The sequence below is a fragment of the Pyrus communis genome, chromosome 16 (assembly GCF_963583255.1).
Source record: "Pyrus communis chromosome 16, drPyrComm1.1, whole genome shotgun sequence".
Classification (NCBI taxonomy): domain Eukaryota; kingdom Viridiplantae; phylum Streptophyta; class Magnoliopsida; order Rosales; family Rosaceae; genus Pyrus; species Pyrus communis.
In genome coordinates, this window is record NC_084818.1 from 4,480,365 (window position 1) to 4,504,535 (window position 24,171).

A 24,171-nucleotide genomic window follows, 5' to 3' on the forward strand; every position below is an offset into this window, starting at 1 on the left:
AGAATACTGCAAAAGGGAGAAAAAACCAAAGTGGTAGGGCATATACAATTGTACGTTTATATTATATATATATATATATGTATATATGTATATATATATATTATATATATAGATTAGGGAGCTCCCTGTCGGAATAGAAGCTATGTTTTTATATTTTACCACCCATTTATCTATATTATATTTATCTGCAGTAGCTATTTGTTTATTCCTCTTTAACTCCCGAATGTTTTTCTTTCCAATGAATCGATGGTAACTTGCATAGATTTCCCATCCTCTTGGGTAAAATTTCAATTAGACCGTTTAACCAACTGAATGGTTAGACTAATTAATAAAACGAGAATTCGTTATTAATTATCTATCATGTAAACTTTCATTAATAAGTATATCGACGATTTGATAATAGAGAAAAGATCATCTTCGAATCTCTTTCACCAAAACCACCAGATCAAGTAATCTGGACCTTTGAAGCCCACCTGTTTTAACCCTTTAAAAGCTAAAATAATTTTTTGCTGATGAATGAAATTTCAAAAGCTAAGATCACTTGATCTGGTGGCCTTGGTAAAAGAAATCCGGAGATGATCTCTTCTCTTGATAACATATCAATATGCTTGTTGTTATCAAATAATCAGAAAAACGGTCTAACTCATTTTTCTCTCTCCTCTAGTCAAAGGCACGATAAATTTTTTTAATGTGTTGAGAACACAGCTGAGTACACCATAAGTCATTATACAAGCAGTTATAAATTTTTTCTTTTAAACATCCAATCATTTATTTTATATTCGTTTGTATACGAAACTATATGTAAGAAAATTTCTCCAAAAGCACAATAAAAAATGCGGCACTCCTAACAACTACAACGTCCGTATTTGGTAAAGGTAGTCAAAGAATATAATAAATTTGCATAGCCATGTGCATAGACTTTTAGCAACTGCCAATGCCAATGAGTTGTCCCCAGCCATTAGCTAATGCTTTCAGCCAAATAAATATATGGTTTTGGGCCCAAGAGATTAATTAAATTAAATTATAAATACATTGGCATTTGAATTGCTCATGGCTCCTTCATAAACTATATGATTTTCCTTGGATTTGGATGATTACTGCAGGTCAAAGAAACAAGGATTAAATGCCCTAATTTTTTATTTATTTTTAATTATATAAATATTATTGGTATGTGTTCAAGAAGCAATCTGTATTATAACTGGTTGGTTATTTCATTTTGTCTATTTCTCTCATTATTAGAATGGAGAATGAGATGTAAAATCGGAAAGAGATTCTTCTATTCAGAAGTGTTTCTTGAAAAATTAATCTACTTTCTAACCGTTTGTACATCCTCTGTTATCGATTTTTTGCTTGTTAATTATCATAATGTTTATTTCCATGTAACGTTGTTGAAAGTGAAGAAACCCACTACCTTTGATAGGACCAAAACATGAGCATTAAGCCCAAGAAGTGCTTTGGCATGGGCAGTCGGTCAAGGTCAAGACTTTGCTTTCACAATTCAAGTACTTCTAAATGCTTGGGAGGACTATTCAAATTACATAACTCATGGAAAAGCACTTAAACAAAAAGCTGTACAAAGCTGCTTCTTGCTGCTTTCATTGTTTGGAGATAATAAAGAAATCTGCTTTTTTGTTTGGTAGTTTTCTTTGTTCATGCTTTTGCTTTGGCGAGGGGCAACAACATGATGTCCTCGTAAAACTAAAAGTCTCTAGCTTTTGGTCTCACAGCAGTTGAAACTGGAGCCTGTTGCTGTTGGGTTGCCTTGCCTTGATGGTAGGGGCACCACCTTCTATCACCTACCAACACATGCCCTTTAACTCTACCTGTGTAAGTTTATCTTACATTGTCGATTCCAAGCTCAAATAAAGAAGGAAGGGAAGGACGTTAGATAGTAGACAGCCGGCACTCCTATTCTACGTTGAATCCTTATGATAATGTTGTTTGATTTCATTTTTCATATCGTCCAAGTGGTACATTATTTGTTTTATCGTATGAGGTGGTGCATTGCCTTTTCGGAATTGTGCATTACACTCAACACAATACTACCAATCGAAGTATCAACACTACCGCTTTAAACACCAACATTACTATTTTTCTCGCAATGTGTTGGTGTTTAGTGCAAACACATACTGAAGAAAAATTAGTGTACCCCAGCAAAGTAGGACGCAATTCTTTTGCAGAAATAAGAGCTTCAAAGAAATAAAACAAGGGTTTAGGAGGTGAGAAGTATATCAAACCAAATGCTTCAACTGCGATTAATTTGACCTCGGAAGCTCGAATTCTCGAAAGTGTGCTCAAGGTGCTTACTAAAACCATGAAAGGTAAGGTTATCTCCAACCGAAGGAGGGCCAAGGGCTCCTTTAGCCCTATAGTCCTGCAAGAAATTATATTTTAATGAACAGTGCTTGCCCATATTTTATATCATTTCCAATCAAGGGGGTCAAAGGACCATAGGCCAAACATAATTTATTATTTTAATTAAATTAAACTACCATATTAAAATAAGGTTTTCAGACATATTTTAAGTGTCACTTGTCGCCAAATGTATAAGCCTTCGGATTTCTTATCTTTATATAATCTAAATAATTTTTTGAATAGGATTTCGAGTAACACGTGTCTCTCACGTGAGCAACTCTCTAGATTTCTTATCTTTATGAAATCTCAACAATTTTTCGGATAGAATTTCAAGTGACACGTGTCGCTAAAGCGAGTAACTCTCCAGATTTCTTATCCTTATGTAATCTTAATAATTTTTCGGATAGGATTTTGAGTGCCACGTGTTGAGATGTAATTGGTTGTGCAAATTTTAGATATGATTCTTATCTACGTGGTATTTCTTATCTTCAACTTTCAATGTTGTAGGAATGGTGTAGGTATTTATACGGAAAACAATAGATTTTTTTTTAAATTCGTCCAAAAAAAAAAAATCAAATTCCAACGGTAACCTGACGGCAACATGACATTAGCTAGTCGTTGTTAGCTGGCGTCATGCTGATGTCAGATAGTCGTTGACATTCAAATGAGCTGAGTTGGAGGGTTGGCAAAATGTCAAGCTTGACATTTTGGAGCTGGAGGGTTGACAAAATGTCAAGCTAGACATTCTTGGGAGGGCTGGTTGGCTGGCTATCTGGAAATGGCTAGCCCATTAGCCTGAGGGTTTAGGCCTGGTGGGGCCCACAAGTCTTTTGCTCTAGCCCTCGGTTGGACACGACTTTCATGTCATTTAAAACTATTTTTAACCCTATGACCCTTTGACCAAGTCGGTTGGAGATCGCCTAAGAATTCAAGCCATATTTTCACCAAGATCATGAAGGTTATCAGTTAAAGAGAGTGATCAGTTTACAAGAACATGTACCAAACTAATCTGATCCTGAATGTGTCTTGTTAGGAAAACTAAATCCGAAAAGAACATCATGATTACTCTACACACAAACCATTCATAAACATTCAAATGATCGCTTTCGCGATGGAGTTTAGAGGCAACACAACAATTTGAGAATAAACATTGGAAATGTAGTTGAAGCAAACTTTCACTTACAGGATTGCCTCCAGCTGATCTTTGATTCTCGAACGATTTTCATCATTTTTTTTTTTTTTTTTTTTTTTGTAATTTGGCTAATCAGCTGGTTTGGTTTGATCTAGTAACTTGTAAACGAGCATGCATTGCGCTCATCTTTCACACACGATAAAAATCCGATCATTCCCGATAAATGAAGAGAAACCAATGTGAGGATGTGAAGAACTGTCTCATCCCACGTCGAAGAATAAAGAGATTGTGGAGTCACTGATGGGGAAAATTGACACATATTTGACCATTGAAACTAAGGTTAAATTGCAGCAAACAGAACCACAGTAAAACCACAAATTAACTCCAAAAGCGGTTGCATTTCTTTTCACCTTTACCAGAACTGGTTCTAAAAACTTAAACCCCTTACCTCAAACTTGCAAAATACTCATAACTTACCACATTCGAAGGAAATAAAAAATGAAAATCATAAAACGCTCATTCGTTAAATTCACGTAATGAAAGAGATAGAGAGAGTGAAATATAACCCCGTAACATCTAAGAACTTTCCAGCTCATTCATTTCAGTGTCAACGTCAATGTCAATGTGGATTTTATGTACTTGTTTTGGTTTGTATGTGTGTCGGTTTCCTTGTCTTCTCCATCTTCCTCAATCCTCGTCAATGTCTTTAGTCCCTCCAAAGCTCTGTCCTTTGTTGTCTCATAACACAAACACCATTGCCACCTCATTCATTCGACATTGTTCCAAGATGACATGGCCAGCTGCTCCAAATGCTTAACCATCTCCAAGAAGGAGAGTTCTAATTCTGAAGAAAATTCATATGATTTTGTAATTTCCCAATTTTACTGTGTTCCTAATTACAATTAAAATTTTGAGCTTTAAGTCCTTCATCTTTCCTAATTTCCACCTGAGCTCCCCAAATCTTAGAACCTTTCCACTTTTTCACTTTCCCCCTAAATTCCATGTAAGTGAGCAAAGTAAACACTCTCTGGAGTGTCTTTTTCCCACCCAAATCACTCTCCTAAAACCCTAATTCACTTTCCCCAAACCCTCCAAAAGCAGCTGAATTTCCCCTAATTTCAGTCCCCAAATCATGCCCAATTCCCCAAATTAGGGTTTCCAGTTCCCCAATTCCCCAATTCCCCCCAACCCCAAGGATGTCCTCCGAAGAATTGGGCCTGGTTTCGACCCAGAACGGGCTCAACTCTCCAATCGTGTTCCAAGACGAGAACTTGCGATTCAATTGCGGAGCTCCACCGCAGCGCCGGGTCGGGGACACGGGTCCCAAGACCCGCGAGCTCACCGGGTTCATCGACGACCGGTTCTTCGCGCCACAGAGCTCGGACTTCCGGCGGAGCATGTATAGCGAGAACTTGGATCGGCGGGACCCGCCCGAGCCGCGAAACTGGAACTCGAACGGAGCTGATACGACGCCGAGTGGCGAGGGATCGGACGAGGACGACGATGACGAGGACGAGGACGACGATGATGTGGACGACGAAGATGAAGGTGATGGCGGGCTTGTCGGAGTGGAGAGCAGAAACAAGGGCATTGCCGGTAATAATGGGAGTCATGGGGAGGACAAAATGGGAAATGGGAAGGTTAAGCATCATCAGCAGCAGCACCTTTCTTCTTTTGGTAAGAGATTTTTGTGTAAAGTTTTGATCGTTTCATAAATTAGTTTCTAATTTTGGAAACCTTTGTCGAATGTTTGATTTTTGGAATGTTGTTTTTTGTTTTTTCTGTTAATTTTAAGGTGGGACTGTGATAGTAGGATCAAGTAGAGAAGTGTTGGTGAAAGAACATAGTGCTGGACAGCAAACAGTGAATAACAACACAAGGGCTAGTCCCAGTAGTAATGCGCAGCAAGGAAGACTGGGGAATTACCACAATGCCGTCACGGTTGCTGAACCGGATGGCGACATGTATTATTCGCAGTATTTGCAGGGCTCTGACGGGTCTGGTTCTGCTCCGAAGGATTTGGTTGTGGAAAATGGTTGTGGTCTTAGTGGAAGAAAGGATGTTATGTACTCGAGCGATTCTGGAGAATCTTTGAGGGCCATTCTCTCTGATCCTGTGACGTGAGTTTTGTTTTTTCATATACTGGTTTTGCATTTGATTCATTGAGTTTTAGAATTTGTGACTGAGTCTTTGAGGTGTGTTGAATTTCAGGGGATTTCTGATGGACGACGCAATGATATTGCCTTGTGGACATTCCTTTGGAGGTGGTGGAATTCAGCATGTTATTAGAATGGTGAGTTCCTCAGAGTAGGACACACATTTTTCTCTCGTATATAGATGTGATCGTTTCTGTTTGCTTTGACAATATTTGGACGATCCTACACAAAAAAACATATATATTTCTCAAACATCATTGCTTTCTTCCTAGGAATTTTAACTTTCCTCACAACCTCTAAAGCTAGACCACAAGCTAACATGTGTTCTCTGCTGTATTTTGGCTGTGTATGTGCATATGGTTCTACATCAAATCTAATAACATGCATAATTACAATCTCGGGTTAAACTTTGAAACAAAGATAGTCACGGCCCACAGTATTGTCGTTGCTTTGATTGTTTCCCTTTCTTCAGGGTGTCAACTTGTTATCATATATGCATGTCATTAACTGTTTTCCGTGGAGGATGCATAATCATAATCATACAGTGATTAAATGGTGTGGCTTCATAATCATACAGTGGAGGATGCATTGAGGGGCAGGGGGAGTCAGCTGACCCCCCGAACTTCAATGAGCATCCATGGATACCTTGGGTGCTGACCCTCTGAACTTCGGTGAATGTCCATGGATACCTTGGGTGCTGCCCTTTTGAATATTAGAGTTGGCTTCATACATGCCCTCCAACTGTTTGATAAAATGTTTGAAAGAAGAGTGAATGAATTGGTGATCTCAGTGAATAACAAAGCATCCACAAACATATTAATGGGATGAAATGATATCAAACATTGTTAGTGTGTTCAAGATAAGTGTGTTTCTTTGTTAATCATTCTTATGGAAGCAGTCTTGGAACATGTTAGTTACCCTCGCAAATGAGCATTAACAGGTTTGCAGTATGCCTTTCCAAATGACTTGCCTACCAAGACTCGATAAAATGGCAATATGCATGCTATTTCTGGTAAAAAAAAATTTGCGCGCTGCGCGCACTATTCTAACATTATTTCCTAGATCCACCACTGTAATCATATGTTTTTGCATTCACTATTTTGAACCTTTTGCTTGCAAAGTATATCTGGTACATGCATGTGGGATTCTATGAACCAATAAAAAGTTTTGCCCTATCACTTGCAAATTTTTGTTTCGTTTTGATTGTCAAATTGAAGTTTTATTTTCTTTCATAATTTCCAGAAAGCTTGCTACACCTGTTCTCAGTCAATTTCAGAAGACTTAATTGCTCCAAATCTTTGTAAGTAAAAGTTTGTCATTGATGGTTTATAATCCCTTACCATGTCAAAATATATCTCTTTCTGACGAACTGTAACTGAAATTATACTGCTTGCACATCGTCAATGTAATGGAACAGGCGGCACATCATTTCCCGATTTCTTGGTTTTGTTTGTTACATGCTGAACTTCTCCATGCCAAAGTAGCATCAGTAGCCTGAAAAAAAGGAATTAATGTTAACGCGCTAGGAATCCATGGTGTAATATTCTCTGACGTAAACATCATTTAGTAAAACTCCAGTGTAGGAAAAATGTGGAAAAATTGAAATCTCAAAGAGAGAGATGGAATCAGAAACGTTGGAGTAAAATACCTAGGGATCATCAAGTGTCTTAGAAAAAGAAAAACATTGACGTTTTAAGTGGAAAGATCAGGTTTTGGGGATCCTATAGACGAAGAAAAAGGATGAAAGAATAACTGTCAGATGACAAACTGTACAACATTTATTTGTTTTAGAAATCATTCTAGTATAACAGTTTTGTCTCACACGTGCAGCTCTTCGAGCTGCTGTGCAGGCATTCCGTCGGGAAGAAGAGTTACAGTTTTATCGCTCATCCAAAAGAAGAAGAGAAAGGTTTGACCAGGTTTGTCTTTTTTCATGATTCAGAAACGGTTGCATCATTAGGTTTAAAAAAAAACTGAGGAAAAGATTATCAAAACCTCGAAACTAAGTCCTTTATTTTCTCATGTAGGAAAAGGGTGGTGGTGGTGATTTAGTTTTCATGGATTCTCCAAGGGGTAGAGGTGTTCAGTTTCCGTTCGCTGTGACTGACAGAGTTATTATAAAGGTTAGCAGACTAAAGTCCCAATCTTGGCTCTCGTTCTTGTTCCATTGTTTGTTCGAACCAATAATTGGAGTGATATTGTCACAGGGGAACAAGAGGACACCACAACGCTTCGTCGGACGCGAGGCTGTTGTGACAACCCAATGCTTAAACGGATGGTTAGTCATATTTCTAGTTTTATTCCACCTTAATGATAAATATTGCTTGCCTTACATGCCTTTGTCAAATGAGGTGCCGGCTTAGATTTGTTTTAATGTATACAAATTGCTTCAACAGGTATGTGGTAAAGACGTTGGATAACGCAGAGAGCGTGAAATTGCAGTATCGCTCCCTTGCCAAGGTAGCCGACGACCCAACGTCCAAGCCAATGTCAAGCAAGATGGCACCTAACTGGCTGTAGGCCATACTACTTCGTCGGCAGTATGCCACGCTATAACTAACTTGGTTGTTTAAGAAGTTTCTGCCTCTGTTTAAGTTGTATTTTATCACGAGCAAACATGGTGATATTCCGCGTTGTAAATTATAGAAGCCATGTCACAACTTCTTCGACGAAAGCCCCTACAAATGTGAGTTTAGATTGTACAAAATTATGTATTTATACGTCTTTATGTTGAGCAATGTTGTATTTGAATCCTGTGTAAACCTTTGAAGGTTGATATTCCATTCTTTGCTTATATGCCCCTTGCATCTTGCCGAAAGTCACACTTCGCTTTTCATTTTGTGTTTAATGTGATCTCATTTCGTCAAATTGGTCAGGAAAATCGTTAATTTGGCTAATTTGAAATTTGACGTTTTGTTCAAAACAAGGCATTTCTTTTTGTTTTTGCTCGTTCCACAACAACCAAGTTTAACTCTTTTCTTGATCAATTAACGTGTCTGCGAAGCCACTCCCTCCAATTGAGAACTTACATAGCACGTGAACATAGTCAAGTGGCGTCCCGTGCCAATAAAACAAGAACATGTAGACAGAAACTTACTTGTCGTCACTTCATTGTTATCTAATAAAACCGCCAAATGTTCCAAACGGATTTAGCATTCAAATGTTCAAAAGATGCTGAGAATCGACAACTCATTGTTAGCCAAAATCAAAGTGATAAATCTCAAGAAAAAAGCCAGCAGATTACATGTTAATGTTACAGACTCAAACACTTAATGAACATAGCCTCAAGAACCTAATCTACTTAATTAGACAAAGATTGAAGGAAGGACTGCAGTCCTGAACAAGATCAGAAACACGGCATGTTTGTCGACAACAGGAAGTTGCACGTCGAGTAAATTGAAGCTGCAGCAGCCCTAACAGTTAATGCCTTTTCTGAGTTATCCAACATCAGTGGTCTGCAAGACAAACAAAAAGAAATATGATAAGATTACAGCATTTGCTTTAGTTGAAAAAATTGAATTACAATCTGACTCTAAGCAATTTTTGAGAAGAATTCTGCTTAGATTTATGAAAGCAAAAGTTTACCTGGCATCATTTTCTGATGTTCCGAAATGTTGAATGCCGGAAGCAGCATTCCATTGGACTAGTTGCAAGCCCTGGTCACAGTGAAGCTGCATTTCTTTTACTTGGTTCGACCAAGTTTCCTGAAATTTATTACCAGTATGTTCTGTAAGGAAATGCATGCAATAAACAAGCTATGAAATGAATTCAAGGTTTCTTTTCGAGCACTCACAAGTTGTTCCTCTTCCTCAGAAAGTGCTTTGTCCATTTGTTCAAACAGCGGAATCCACCTCGCTCTATGCATATCTGCAATAGCACATCTAGAAAATCCATGGGCGGAAGTTTTCATGATCTGAGAATTATTCTCCTGATCTGGTGAAAATTCTTTTGCCAGCAAAGATGGCAAATCTGTAGTTATTACATCTCGAACTCTCTTCCTACTGCGCCGCAATGCTGCAGTTGCATAATAAAGAACAGATAAGAATATGCTCCATCAACGAGATCCCCTAGTGATATAAGAGATAGAGCATTACCTTCAAGACGTCCTTTGACGTCCAGAAGAATAAGTTCCAACCATTGAGAAGCAATGGTAGCAGCTGCAAAAGAATGAAAACTTATATCAGATATCACATTCAACCTTTTTCAACAGTGTATTCATGTATGATCTTCCCTAACCATCACTTAACCACTAACTTATACCACTTTCATGCATTAATAAAGTACACCTAAATTACTGAACATTTAAGATCAAAAAAATGAAGAAATAAAATGACCTTTGATAGAGAGATAGGATGATGTTTCCTCACTAGACAAAGGGCTGTCATCCTCAGGCGCCTGCATTGATGATGACAACTTCAATGCTAGCGAATCTTCCTCTCTTTCAGGGATGGAGTGCGATTCAAGACTTTTACCACTAAACCTCTTTGCTGTGGTTCGTTCAACATCTCCACCTTTGTCTACTGGAATCAAAGAAGATTTGTTCATCAATATAGACAGCCCTCTTGTCTGCCAGTCATGACAGACGGTATTTGGAGGCCGATTTTCATGATAGAGATGAATTGCAGAGTCATTCATATTTCCAATGTCCTGCCTGTTCCCAATTTCAAAAGTTCCACTCTTTGGATGCGTTGTTTGCTTGTTTCCCAGGCGGTCATTTTCAAGTCTTTCTAATTTTACAAGGGACTCTATTATTGAACGGACCTGTTTTCTGTTCCTGACATGGTTGATAATCCCAGGGTTCAGTTCATTGAGCAGTCCACTTGGAGCAGCAACCTTCGCGAACCTGTCCACTTGTTCCCTCTTTGTGCGTTCCATCTTTTTCTTGACCTCGTCATTTTTAGTCTTCTTGGGATGTGGTTTTGGCACCGGTATGCCTCCATGAGTGGATGATAGGAAACCATTTTGCTTCATCTCCTTCCATACTTTCATTGGATCTTTCTCTTCCAGTGGGCCAGTGCAACTCCCACAATCAGAGGCAGCTCTTGGCTTCAAGGAATTGGTGCTTTTATAAGGATAAAATGGATCTTGTTTTTCTGAAGTAGAAACATCTGCTGCATTGAGATCCAATCCAATGCCTTTCGCCTTTTCACATTTACTCTGATCCCTAAGCAAGGTGATCTCAAAACTCTCGGTGCATTGCTGACTGTTGTTTAGAACCGTAGTTTTGCCAATGCACGCACCAGTAGTCAGATCTAGTCTAGAAGCATGATTGACTGGTACTGACAATGTATTTCTCCAAGACTTTCCAGCTTGGGAAGCATCTACACCCAAAGTTATAGGCACCTCAGTAACTTGAGACATCTCATCATCGCCAGATTGAAATTGATCACTTGATTCCTTGTTTTTCAACGATGTTGGATTATCGGTCTGAATTCCTGTGGCATAAAGAGTAGGAGTTAAGCAGTGAACCCCAAGCCACTCCAAATTGCAAACCAAAAACAACCTCGTTAATGATTTTCAAACACAACTCAATTGCAAATCCCATGAACCTACTTACTACTTAAAATCTTGGACAAAGTCTCAGATAAATCATAACTTTTCAGGGGGTTTCAAATGCATTAAACTCTGACCTGTAAACTGAGTGCAATTTGCACAAGTACTTGTAATTGAACAATTTCTATAGCACGATAAAAGCACATGAAACATTAAAATTTAATAGGTTTAAAAATCAACACTTTAAGCGCCAAATAATTGAAAAATCATTCCTGAAAAGGGAGACAACATTCCATACCAATAGAATCAATACAGCAACAAGAAATTTCTAAAATTTAAGATAAATTACCTTCGGACCGGCACAACGTCTTAAGATCTCGCATTTTCGCCCGTTTGCGAGGTCCCAGCTCACGTTCTCGTCCCATCTCAGTACTGATTCGCTTCTCCCCAGCAATCTAAAACCCAATAAAATGAATCAAAACCCAGAACACAAATGCCATAAATTTGAACCAAGCGCAGGAAAAAAAAAACGCACCTTTGAATCGAATCTATGCATCGGGACTGCCCCGTCGGAAACTCTCCCCGAATCACATCGATTCTCCATAACCTTCGAACCCAATTGAAAAAACGAAACTTTCAGAGCGACCCTTCTGCAAAAACCACTAAACGTACCAAATGGGCGCGAAAATTTGAAAACTTTCCACCTGGAAACGAAAAGGGTTTGTCACAAAACGACGAGTCTTCGTTCTTCCGAGGAGAAATCAAGAAATGGGAAGCGTGAGGTCGGAGATTTCGATTGGGAGGGAGGTGGGTTTGCTGGGGTTACGGTTTTTGATTGGGGGCGCGCAGGAGGGCAGATCTCCGTCGGACATTTTTATTATTATTTCGATTTCGAGATTATAAAATTTGAATTTTTGCAGGAGAAAAGAGAAGAGCGCGCACTCTCTCGCTACTGAGTTACAAACGTTGTTCGTTTGAAATTGTGATTTGGGAGAAATCTTTTAAGATTAAACAACGGCAAACAACGTGGGGAGTTTTCAAATTCAAACCAGGTTTTGGGATGGAGGGGTTTTTGATTGGCTTGGGCCCAAAGGGGGAAACGTCATGCTTTTCCTTTTCCCACGCGTTCCTTATTAGGGGATTGTTTGGTTGCATGGATAGGTTATAAGTGGTCAAAATTATCAAGAGAGGATCCTCGTCGGGTTTTTTTTTGTGAGGATTCCGGAGATCTTCAAATTATATTTATTTATCATACATCGTACGATCAGTTTTCATCAATTACTGTTATATTCACTTTTAAATAAAAAAAATTTACAATGATTTCTGATCATACGATGCACGATAAATAAATATAATTTGAGCATCTCTGGAATTCTCACAAAGATAATCCGGCGGCAATCCTCACTCAAAATTATTACCCATCTAATTTTGTGCTGGGATCATGGGTTTGTAATAATTAGGACTTTATCTCACATCACACTAAAATCTCAGGGTGTGTTATTTACACATCCATTTTTACTCTCTTACACATAATTTTCATTTTTCAGCCATCAAATCGAAGAATATCAATAGACAAAATTTAACAAGATTTTCAATATCCGGATATCATATCAAATATATTGAAGAACATCAATGAAAATAAAAATTAACAAGCGTATGTGGAGGTAAAAAAGAGTGAATGGAACTGCCCTAAAATCTTATCTCTAATTGTGTATTCATCAACCTTTTTTATGGAAAAGATCCCCATATATTTTAACCGCAAAATCTAATGCGAAAAACCTAAATCTCAATTGCATACACCCCTACGTTCGAATATAATTAAATAATCAAACAAACAAAAATTAAAGGAAATGAGTTTCTACCTTTCTAGTAAATTGCTTTCTTCTTGGTATATCATAATCATCATGAACTAAATCATTCAACTTAACATCAATTCATCTCCCTTTTTTTACATTTTTGTTTTCTTCTGGAGAGATCAATCAATTTGGTATTAATTTACAATTGTGTTGGAATGGAATGGGAATTAGTTTCACTGGGCCTGGGCCTGCAATAACCAACAATTCTTGAGCTGCGACTGGGCCTTCTCCCTGAAACTGCTGACCCGAACCAAACAGAAATGAGTGCAACCCAAACCCATTCCCAGCCCGAAACCCGGCCCGCTATCCACTTTACTCGTCTTCAACAAGTAACAGGCGGGCGCACTCTCCTCCCCCCTCCCCTGCACCACTAACCCCCACGCCCTCGTGATCGCATCCCCTCCCTCATTGTTACCGATGCCCTCTCCGTCACCGTTATCATCATCTAATTCTTCCACAAAGATAACGCCGTCCGGGAACGGCGCCACTCCCGTCTCCCATTTCCGTCTGAGCCCGTCCCAATTCTCCTCCTCCACCCGCTTCTCCGTCTCCAGCCTCGGCCTCCCATCCGTGCTTCTCCCGTACACGTTAACCAACAGCGGTGCTTCCCGGAGATTCTTGACAATCTCCACAACCGACTCCCTCATCCACTCGTCCAACTTCTCATACGCCGCCGCTGCCGCGTCGCTCCCACCGCCTTGTCGCCTTTCCCGCCCCACCGCCTCCAATCCCGCCCCCGCCATCGCCAGTACCTCACTTCCTCTTTTGCCCCCGGATCCACGTATCATCGAAACACTCTGTTTGGAAGGACTGCAGATGCAAAGACTGTTCTGACGGCGGTGATCAAGAACGGCGTTGTTATTCCCTCCGAACTGGACTCCCAGCGACGCCATTCGCAATCGCAGAGAAAACGTCGTCGTCCAAACAACTATCAGCGTTTTCTGGAAACGTTTTCTTGCCGCGGACGTCTTTGGAAACGTTTTCTTGCCGCGGACGTCTTTGAATCTGAGTCAGGATTTTGTGGTGGAAGCAGGAGCTGTTTCTGTTAAATAGACGGCGAAGAGTGACGGAGTTGGATTCCGAATCCAAAACTGACTGCTGTTTTTCTCGTTTCCGAGACCGGTTAGAATTCAAAGAGTCAGTTAATAAAGGCAGACGGCACGAGGCAGCGCGTGTTCGGATGCTTCGTCCCCACGCGGTACACGTGGACCGGGAGTATAAATCCTTGGCGTGGAACATGATCTTTTGATCCGGACCGTTGGTGGTGATGACTTCTGGTCAGATCAAGGGTGTTGGAGTTTTTAAATCGTGGCGTGCACATTTTAGTTATGGATTGAGTGGGATTTGAAATAATGGAGGGGGAAGGATGGGTCCCATTTGGCGATGGGAGGACGTGGCACGTGCTGACTCGTGGAAATTGCAAGCAGCGCGGACGCTGGCACAGCCCGGACCGCTCCGTGGAAAGCTCGACCAATGAATCTAGAGAGAATTGACACGTTAGCAGAGCCGTTAGGATTTATATATCCACGTAGACAGAGTAAATCCACCTGGAATTTCGGCGTCTGTTTTGTTGCAAGAGATTGAGTGGATGTGAAGTGTATGCGATTGTAGTCAGCAGGCACCCACATCACATCATCATAGCCTCTCTTTTTCTCCATTGGCTTTAAACTGTACAACCCCGACTCATTCTATGGCCCATTTTTGTATTTGTAACGTGATGCTACGAGAGATTTTTCAGTATGATTGGCATACGAGATGATGTATCATGTGTTATTATACAAATAATAGAATATGTGTGTTAAAAAGTTAATAACTTAAAAAATAAATTTTCCCACCACTTACATAAAAACATGTGGTGTACCATTCATGTTCCCGTCATAATGAAAAATTTCTCGTTATATTATCGATATATTTGCTGTCTTTTGTTGAATTATAATTGAATTTTATCGATATATAACGTAGGTTGGAAGTTTTTGGATTGCGAAAATAGCAAGGTATGAGAAGTTAGTGTATCATTATTTTATGTTAACTCTTTTAATATCTTTCATTTTTGGATATGACATATGGAAGGTCCTATGTACTATTGGAACAAAACAAAAAATAAAATAAAAAGAAAAAAGAAAGTTAATATATCAAATAATCACAACACAAGAAAAGCATGATAAAAAAACAGTACTCAAATATTGAGTATTTGAAACATGAAACTCGAAAGAAGGCTGCATCCTGCATGTGGGTGGTTGTATCAAGGAACTTGGTCAATCCCCTCAAATAAGACGCATACCCCCCACAGATAAGACCCATATGATGGTCTATTGAGGAAGACCTTGAACAAATCAAAGCTCCAGATTATGGTGTATGGAAAGGGATCCACTTCGGGATCCCTTCTACCAAATCCATCCAATTACCTAATCCGAACTCTTGAAACTTGTAAAAGGCCCCCTATTTGTAGCTCTTGAATCAAATTTTAAGGATCCGGATTGATTGATTTAATGGATTTGATAAAAGTAATCCGGAGATGATCATTTTCCATGGTGTGTGTGTGGAACAAAAATGATAACATTTTTTTTAAAATTTTCTCACACACTTTTATTTAATTAATTATGCTTGTAATTTATGTTTGATTTATTCAATTTGATACCCATAAATAAATAGGAGTACAAGAGAAGCTAAAAATAGTTTATAAAAATCACATATGAGAACATTATTGAACCATATGAAGTTCCAAATAACTTGTAACATGATATTGAAATATAAAATTAGGGGTTTTCATTACAAATGTTTCCTAAAATTGTCCCACTGAACAGAGTTGGTGTTATCTTAAACGCGGAAGAGTTAATCTAAAATAACATCAGCTCCATCCTCCGTCAAATTTGTCCTACATTTTCTGAAACTAATATTTAAGTATATAAAAGCTACAACTTGCATATTAATTTTCTTAGAACTTTTGATTCGTAGCATTACAACTAGCGTTTTCTTGCTTGTAGAATCTATTGGTGACATCTATGCTGACAGTCTCAACGTATCCATGTCCACAATCCACGGTGCACAATTCAGTTGAACCAGACAAAGCACTTCAAGAACCTAAAATTCATTCTGATTAAGTGCAAAATGAGGTGGAACCTATGGTAGGCGGCGATAGGGAGGAAGTTGTGGCAGAGATAGTGCAGGCTGATATCGATGATGATAGTACTGCTTCTGGTTCATCGAGAAAGAGAGAGCGCGAGTGAACAAATTGGATATGAGTACAAGAAAACTTTTTGCATAACTAGATTAACATCAATGAAGCCTGAATTCCAACTGTAGTAGCAAATTAGGAACAAGAACATGACATGCATCGATTTAGTTCTATATACATGATTAAGTCTCTTTAACTATAAATACTAAGCCATTTTGAAATTGATATGACATCAGTATCAGACCAGTGAGACTAAGTAAGACCTTTGACCAAATATTCTTCAACAATCAATTTCACATACTTTTCTACCACATTCAAATTCAAACATTAGTATTTTTTATACTAAATGTTAGGTCTCAAGTTCCATCTAGTTGGAGACGACCGTGCTGCAAGCTGCAGCTTGCGTAGATTTCATCAGAGCTCTCTGATGCGGTGCTTGGTCCTAATGCGCCCATAATACATGAATTTCCGGTGCTTTGTGAAGCGTCGAGGGTGGAATGTCAAGAACGCTTATTCCAAGTCCAGCTTTTCAACTATAACGAAGAGTTCATCACTATGATAATTAATGTAGCGAATGTTTATGTAGAGGGATTCTTTGCTAACAACCGATATCGCCATTTAGGAGGCGCTTTTTCAAATGTAAATGCTTACCAAGCTTTATTTCCCTACACTAAGGAGCTTAATTTTGGTGACATGTATGATGAACAAGAGCATGAGGCGAGAGTAAAAAAGCTTAATCTTGAATTAGGACATGCGCCGTTAAATAATGCCATTTCCCAATTGTGCTTTATGAACCGTGTTTCCTTTATAGCCAAATCACTTCTTTTGACCATTCAAATGATATCCAAAGAGGTAAGACTTAGTGCAATGAAGCGTCATATCGCTTCTCACATAGACACGAGAACAACTTACGTACTAACTATTTTGTCGGTTGATGTCTAACAAAATTAAGGACGGCTATCTCGAGAGATACATGGTGCATGACCATTTGGAACGTTACAAAACCCTATTCAAATTAGAAATAGAGGCTACCAGTATGTCGAAATGGGTAGCTGCCATTCACCTAACCTTATTACATGTCTGGCCTTTATTACTCCACGTAAAAATCCGTGATGCGGCCCAAATACTAATGAGGACTCCAAGCAAATATGTATGACAAAAGTAACAGGATGGATGGCTGGTTTTGATGGCAAATGTCTTGAGGCCAATGATAACTTGACTTCCCCTATTTGTATTTGTCGCAATGCAATAACACGAAACCTAACCAACAATGGACCTTCCAAACGTATGGTGAAATAATGTGGAAGGAGAGAGATTATATGAGCATCGCGTAGTAACATCGTCAATATTGTGTTAATAAATCATCGTACAAAACCAAAGGCATTGGGTGAATCATCCATTGTCCAATACCTAGCATCTCACAATCTATTAACACGACATTAACAATAATACTGCCCGATGCCCACACAATATCTATCCTTAAACACTAATTGCACCATCTGTTTGGAAAGTTCACTATTGGCTGGCTTTCGTGCTATTGTACCGTGACAAATACAAATAAGAGGAGTTAAGTTATCACTTGCCTCAAGGCATTTGCCATCACAACCGGCAACCCATCCTATGACTTGTACTATACACATTTGCTTGGAGTCCTCGTTAGTATTTGGGCCGCATCGCATATTTATGTGAAGAAATAAGATCATACATGTAATATGGTTAGCAAAATGGGTGCTACAAATTTTGAATTGTTGGTAGTCCCTATTTCTAATATGAATGAGACTTTGGAACGTTTGAAAAGGTCTTGCACCATATATCTCTTGTGGCAGTCGGCCAAAATTTTTATTTTTTTTTTGTCATCAACCAACTATATAGTCAGTATGTAAGTTGTTCTCATGCCTACGTGGGAAGCAACATGCCACTCTATTGCAATGAGCCTTACTACTTCAGATATCATCTGAATGATCAAAAGAAATGTCTAGCTATAGTGGAAACACGTTCCACAAATCACAATTGGAAAATGGCATTGTATAGTAGCACAAGTCCCAATTAAGGATTAAGCCTTTATGTTCATGCCTCATACTCTAGTTTATAATATTTTCCACTGAAATTAAGCTCCTCATTATAGGGAATATAAAGCTCAGTAAGCATTTGCATTTGAAAAAGCGTGTCTGAAGTCGCAATACTGGTTCTCAGCGAAGAACCCCACCACGTAAACATTCACTACATGAATTATCATAGTGAAGAACTCTTCGTTGTAGTTAAAAAGATGGACTTAGAAGAAATGTTCTCTATACTCCACCCTCGACGCATCACAAATTACTGAAAATTCATGTACTATCTATGGGCACATTAGAGAGCTGTGATGAAATCTGTGTATGTTGTAGTCTGTAGCACGACCCTAACTAGAGGGAAGTTAAGACCCTAGTAACATTTAGTATTAAAAAATACTAATGTTGAAACTAAACTCATGCACATCCGTAGACGGAGGCGAGATCTAGTCGTAATTGTAATTGTCTATGATATCCGGCAAAAGGAGAATGAGGTTGATTATGGAAGGTGTGGTTGAATCCGAGAAGACTGCCTACATATATCTAAGGAGGAGAATTAAACCATTGGTGTCGTTCTAAGGACGAATAATGTGAAGTATGCACATCGTGAACCATCCTTAATGAATAGCCTATGAGTGGGTGTTAAGGAGATGAGTCTTTGTTAGAAATGGAGAGAATATTTGTGTAGTAGTCTTGTAGTGAAGATGAAGAATCCTTAGTTATGAGTGATTAGAGAATCCAAAAAAGTTCCCATATCCAAAGAAGAGTTCCTTTATAAATACTCAGGCTAGAGTATTTATAGAGATCTTGAGAATTAATCTTTGTAGGGAGAGTAATCCCAAAATATCTAGGAGAGAATTTTGGGTAAGATGTCAAATTGTACTAGGATCGTGATTACATTGCTTAATCCCCAAAATATCCTATTTGACTTGAATTAGGGTTTCTTTACTTGGGTGACAAGTAGATCTTATGACTTATGCCTAGCATGTCAGACTACATTACATGGCTTATGAGCATTATGGTTCTTCTTGCCACCCAAGGTGCCACGTGTCATGGTCCTAGAAAATTATGGTCCCACAATTAGCACTTTCATCATCATGTTTGAATTTGAAAGTAGTCGAAAAATATGTGAATTTGATTATCCTCTAGCTTGGTGAAGAAGATTTGATCAAGGGCCTAACTTAGTTCGAACATGATTTGGTCTTTTCTTGAGGAAAGTAAAGCCAGATGAGTGATGTGTATTCAATTTGAAAATGACCTAGTATTTATAGGTAAAGAGACTTGGTCATGTATATGGAAACTAAAACCATGCATGTCAGCTTCTTGTTCATGGAAAACCATACATGGAATGTTCTTGATCCTAATGTTCTTGGAAAATTATGAATATCATGTTATTGTTCTTGGAAAACCATCATGTTCTTGTTCTTGGTCCTAATTTGACAGGATAGTTGGAATTCAGGGGCTTCAATATTGATGCTAATCTAGTTATGCAAAATGTTGTCTTGCACTCATATCCTATTTGCTCATGCGCGCTCTCTATCTAGGTTAGTCACTATAATTGTATGCTTCCCAAGTTGCAAAAATTCATCCATATTTTTTCTTTCGTAAAACCTGCTATTTGAATTTGTTGACGAAAAAGATAACCCAAGATTTGGATTCAGTAACAAAATGTTATTGGGCAAACTCACTATTTGAATCGTCCACCTTCACTCGTTAATTCCTTCACCGTAGCACGAACGAGTTTGTCGTGAAAATCCATTTCACGCATCGCATCGATGGCTGCGTCCATTCAGGTGTCCTGCAAATACCAAGTGAAAGTGCAAAATCTGAGAAAACAGCTCCTAAAAATCTCTGAATAAAAACAAGAAGGAAATCAAATGTGAGAAAACAAAACTTATGGAAGAAAAATTGCGGGAAAAGGCGAGAAAGTGTGAGAAAATGAAAGTAGAGGCTGAACCTTTTTGCCTCTTGCTCTTGGACCTAGCCATTGTTGGAGCTCCGCCGCGCCACAATCTGAAGGCACAAATCTGTTTTGTTGCAAGAGATTGCGTGGATGTAAAGTGTATACGAGCTCAAATAAGACTCATATGATGGACTATTGAGAAGGACTTGAACAAATCAAGGCTCTAGATTATAGTCTGTATGCCCTTTATTCAAAAGGATCTCCATTTTTTGGTAAATGCATCCAGCCTCGAATCTAAGACCTCCTATACCCATATAGTTATCGTACTAATTGTTTAACTAAGCGAAGTGCGTGAGGATTTTGGGTTTTGTTTGAAATGTGAAAAGGGTTTTGCATTAGGACAGTCAATCCATGGTTATTTATTGAAGATGGTTTTCATACGCTCTTGATCTAACAACGTCTTGAAAAAAGTGGGAGGAGAAGATGTTGAAAATAGGATAAGTTGATTGCTTTTGTTTTTGTGTGCTGAACTTGCTTCCCTTTAGGTTCGGAATCTCATGGATCTTCTTCATCTAGCTCTCAGCCTCCAAGCGAAACGTCTCCCATACTGCAGTTGGAGATGGAGATAGAGGCAGAGTTAATTACTGGCGTGTACTAGCGAGAAGAAGTGAGCCCTAACTCCATTTCTAACTGCTGCAGTATGGAAGACGCCCTCTGCTTGCCGTATGAGAGATAGATGAAGATGATCCTGAGATCCCCAACCTATGGAGAAACAACGAGTTCAGCATACAAAAACTACAAGAAGAAGAAGCAGCAGCAATCAACTTATTCTAATTTCAAGATGCTTCTACTTTGTCAAGCAGTTGTTCAATCAAGAGCATATAACAGCCTCTTCCATAAATCGCCATATTCACTGTCGTATTATTTCCCTTATCAACATGAAAGTAAAATCCTTTTCACATTTCTAACAAAACCCCAAATCCTAAAGCGATTTCCTATGAGAAAATAATGAAAACACATAAAAAAAAATAAACGAATCTTCGGCAATTCCTTCACCGCAGCACGGAGGAGTTTCTTGTCAAAACCCGTTTCACGGTTCGCATCAGTGCTGGGTCCATTCGGGACCCTGCAAATACAAAGTGAAAACGCAAAACGTAAGAAAATAGCTCCACTAGAACTCGAATTTTTTTTTTTTCTTTCTGAAGAATGGGAAAAAAACAAGAAGGAAATCCAATGAGAAAACTAAACTTGTGGAAGAAAACACGAGCGAGAAAGTGGAGGATACCCGAATGGACGCAGCCATTGATGCGACCGTTTTGAGTCGAGGTTGTGGAAGCCATTGTTGAAGCTCCATCGCTCCACAAGTACCCAAATCTGCTGCTGTGTTGATTCTACTTGAAATGGAAAAAAATGGGAAGGAACTTGAGGGGTGTATGAGGTGAGAACAATAACTCTGACTCTGCAAAATGTAGGTGGAAGTTTGATTGTCACACTAAACCTACGTACTTATTACCAAAAATCACCCCCATTAATTTTTTTTTTTTAATTTTTTTTTCCATACAAGTCTCCTTCTGCGTGAGCTACCTAAAACCCTAATCAACCATGCACAAGTCATTCTTTTTAACGCAGAGGGCGCAGCGCCATCTTTGCACGCTACCTACTCTTAAAGATATAACCTCATTTAAACCTTCTTCTGATCTACCACACCATTTGTATTAATTCCTTATTACTACTATTGCTATTATTGGCCTAATCGGATAAATGGTCCAGTGATCATAAGGTATTCGAAAAATAGTTCATGTGGTAAAAGAATTCGGATTCAAACCCATTTGGTATAAGTTTATTAGGATTTATGCCCAAAATTAAAACTTTTGTTATTCTTCCGTTAGTCTAAGCCGTGAGGGATGAAATGGAATGACGTGTCATTCTTCCATTAGTCTTAGCCGTGAGGGATGAAATGGAATGACGTTTCATCATTTTGAAAAGGGGATCAATAATGGAAGGGATGAAATTGAAATGATGAAATGACCATCTTAGCCTTACCCGTGAGGTCCACGTGCAAACTACTAACAGAGGAAATGACCGAAGTTCTAATTTCGAGCATAATCCTAACAGACTTTGACCACAGGTGTTTAAATCTGAATTTTTTTACCACATGAGCTATCTTCCAAATACCTTATGAGCACATAGATTATTTATTCGATTAGACCTACTATTATTTATACCAACATGGCACTCCAAGCACGACTGCAGTGGTATTTGCAAATATAACATGCATGGCCGATCGCGTTCATGCACCCCCCAGAACTAAACTGGAGAGGTTTTTAGATTTAGATACCTTGTTCCTCTATTTTTCGTATTAAACATGTAATGATGTATGCCTTTTAAATTTTTTATTAAACATTCTTGTACAATTTAAGTGTCACGTGTATAAGTCACGTTAACGTATATAAAGCTAATTAATGAAAAACTGTTTAAGACATGATTCGTTATATAAGGTTAATTAACCATGCGAACGTTTGCAGCTCAAACAGGTAAAAATGTTTAACGCTACACTGCAAGTGAATCACGTTAACGTTGGATTTTTAATAGCATAAAATGTGCATGTTAATATATGACAAGGTCGGCTACCAAAAAAAATTGTTGGAGACAACATTTGCTTGCTCATGTACATTTGAAATCACGTTAAACAATATTAATATTGATGGTGTTAAGCATGTACTCGTGCATATTCTGATGAATTTCAATTACTATAATGTATCGTATTTAAAATTGTCACTTCTCCTCCTGATTCCTAATAAGTCGCAAACTGATTTTATTTTTCCAGGTACCGGCCCGCCCCTTGGCAATGCTATTGGGCTTCTTATAATAATGTGGAGGCGGATCTAAGGATTGGCCCAATGCTATGGGGCTTCCATAAAATCCCACCCACAATATTGTCGCAGTATGGGTTTAAGAGTTTTAACTAAACACTTCCGGTACTGTTCATTTTTAACGAAAAATCACATTTTTACTTTTCATAGTATTATTCACTACACCTTTATTTGTCATTTTTCATTAAAACTAAAGTTTTTTTAGACTTTTCGTTAGTTTTTCTTTCTCTTTATGCTTGCTTTTGTCTTGGAGTACTAGAGTTGTAATTTGCAACATGTTTATAAAGAACGTAATTTTGCAACTGACAAGTTAGCCAAGTTGAATTTAAGTAGCAAGATGGATTTTGAAGACCTTACGGAGTCTCCTACTTGTTTAATTCAAACTTTTTTCGATGACTTTGATGTAGTCGTTGAAGCTAAACTAATTGTTCTTTAATATTTATTTTTTGTTCTTAGGAGGGTGGACCCGTGCGATGTTGATGTATAACTTGTGACAAGACAACAGAACAGAAGTGATGAATAAGGGTGGGTGGGTAGAAGGAACGGCCGATGCAAAACTTGAACTGTTGCACACGTGGGTAGCTGGAGGCCCTCCAATATAATTTTCAGCTAAAATAAAAATATTTATTATTTTCCGTAAATGCCCCTAACTAAATTCTTAATAGGATAGGTAATAAATATTGAGGACTTGTTAGCAAATTTTGGAAGAATAATATGAATATGAAAAGTGACTGTCTTGGTGCCTTGCATACCAAGTGACACACTCTATTGGCATTTTGGGAGGATTGAATTCTCGCAATCCATTCCTCATCAAATACAATCTCTCTTTTGTATTTTGTAAATTTTAACCACAATTCCTGTTTTGATTTTATAAGCAATAATACTGGAGGGAAATTCAAATTACGAACAGGTGCAAAAATGAATGTTCTTACTCAAGTAATGTTAAGCCTCTTACCAACTCATTGTATGCTTATTTATTTCTACAAATAACTCGGATCGTCGAAAATTTATCTTGCAGCAAAGTATAACCGACGAATTTATTTTGAGGTATATTATTAGCTAACAATTTATGTGTTATAATATGATCGAATCTATACCACGTTTTAGTATTCTGACTGTTATACAATAATTACCCTAGGTTGTGCAACTTACTAATTGAGGTGTCAGCAAGCTAGGGACC

At 38.4% G+C, this 24,171-nt stretch overlaps 3 protein-coding genes across 4 annotated transcripts; 1 reads left to right on the forward strand and 2 right to left on the reverse strand.

Moving 5' to 3' along the window:
- Positions 1-4,228: 4,228 nt before the first annotated feature.
- On the forward strand, positions 4,229-8,439 carry LOC137720447 (U-box domain-containing protein 62-like). Of its 2 annotated transcripts, none has more exons than XM_068459518.1 (8): positions 4,229-5,164; positions 5,301-5,607; positions 5,699-5,780; positions 6,886-6,943; positions 7,474-7,562; positions 7,671-7,766; positions 7,851-7,921; positions 8,040-8,439. In XM_068459518.1, exons 1-8 carry the CDS (start codon positions 4,684-4,686, stop codon positions 8,161-8,163), a joined length of 1,308 nt encoding a protein of 435 aa, XP_068315619.1. In that variant the 5' UTR covers positions 4,229-4,683; the 3' UTR covers positions 8,164-8,439. The 2 variants fall into 2 exon arrangements, with proteins under 2 accessions (XP_068315619.1, XP_068315618.1); XM_068459517.1 differs by having other exon boundaries at positions 4,233-5,164; positions 5,283-5,607.
- A 311-nt stretch (positions 8,440-8,750) lies between these two features.
- LOC137721543 (uncharacterized) lies at positions 8,751-12,103 on the reverse strand. Its single transcript, XM_068460640.1, has 7 exons — positions 11,672-12,103; positions 11,486-11,591; positions 9,978-11,078; positions 9,738-9,800; positions 9,437-9,657; positions 9,229-9,347; positions 8,751-9,098 (listed from the first exon to the last, which is right to left on the reverse strand). The coding sequence occupies exons 1-7, from the start codon at positions 11,738-11,740 to the stop codon at positions 8,990-8,992; spliced, it is 1,788 nt and encodes a 595-aa protein (XP_068316741.1). The 5' UTR covers positions 11,741-12,103; the 3' UTR covers positions 8,751-8,989.
- An 820-nt stretch (positions 12,104-12,923) lies between these two features.
- On the reverse strand, positions 12,924-14,118 carry LOC137721410 (uncharacterized). The gene has a single exon (XM_068460504.1). The coding sequence runs from the start codon at positions 13,883-13,885 to the stop codon at positions 13,166-13,168; it is 720 nt and encodes a 239-aa protein (XP_068316605.1). The 5' UTR covers positions 13,886-14,118; the 3' UTR covers positions 12,924-13,165.
- Between the last annotated feature and the right edge of the window lie 10,053 nt (positions 14,119-24,171).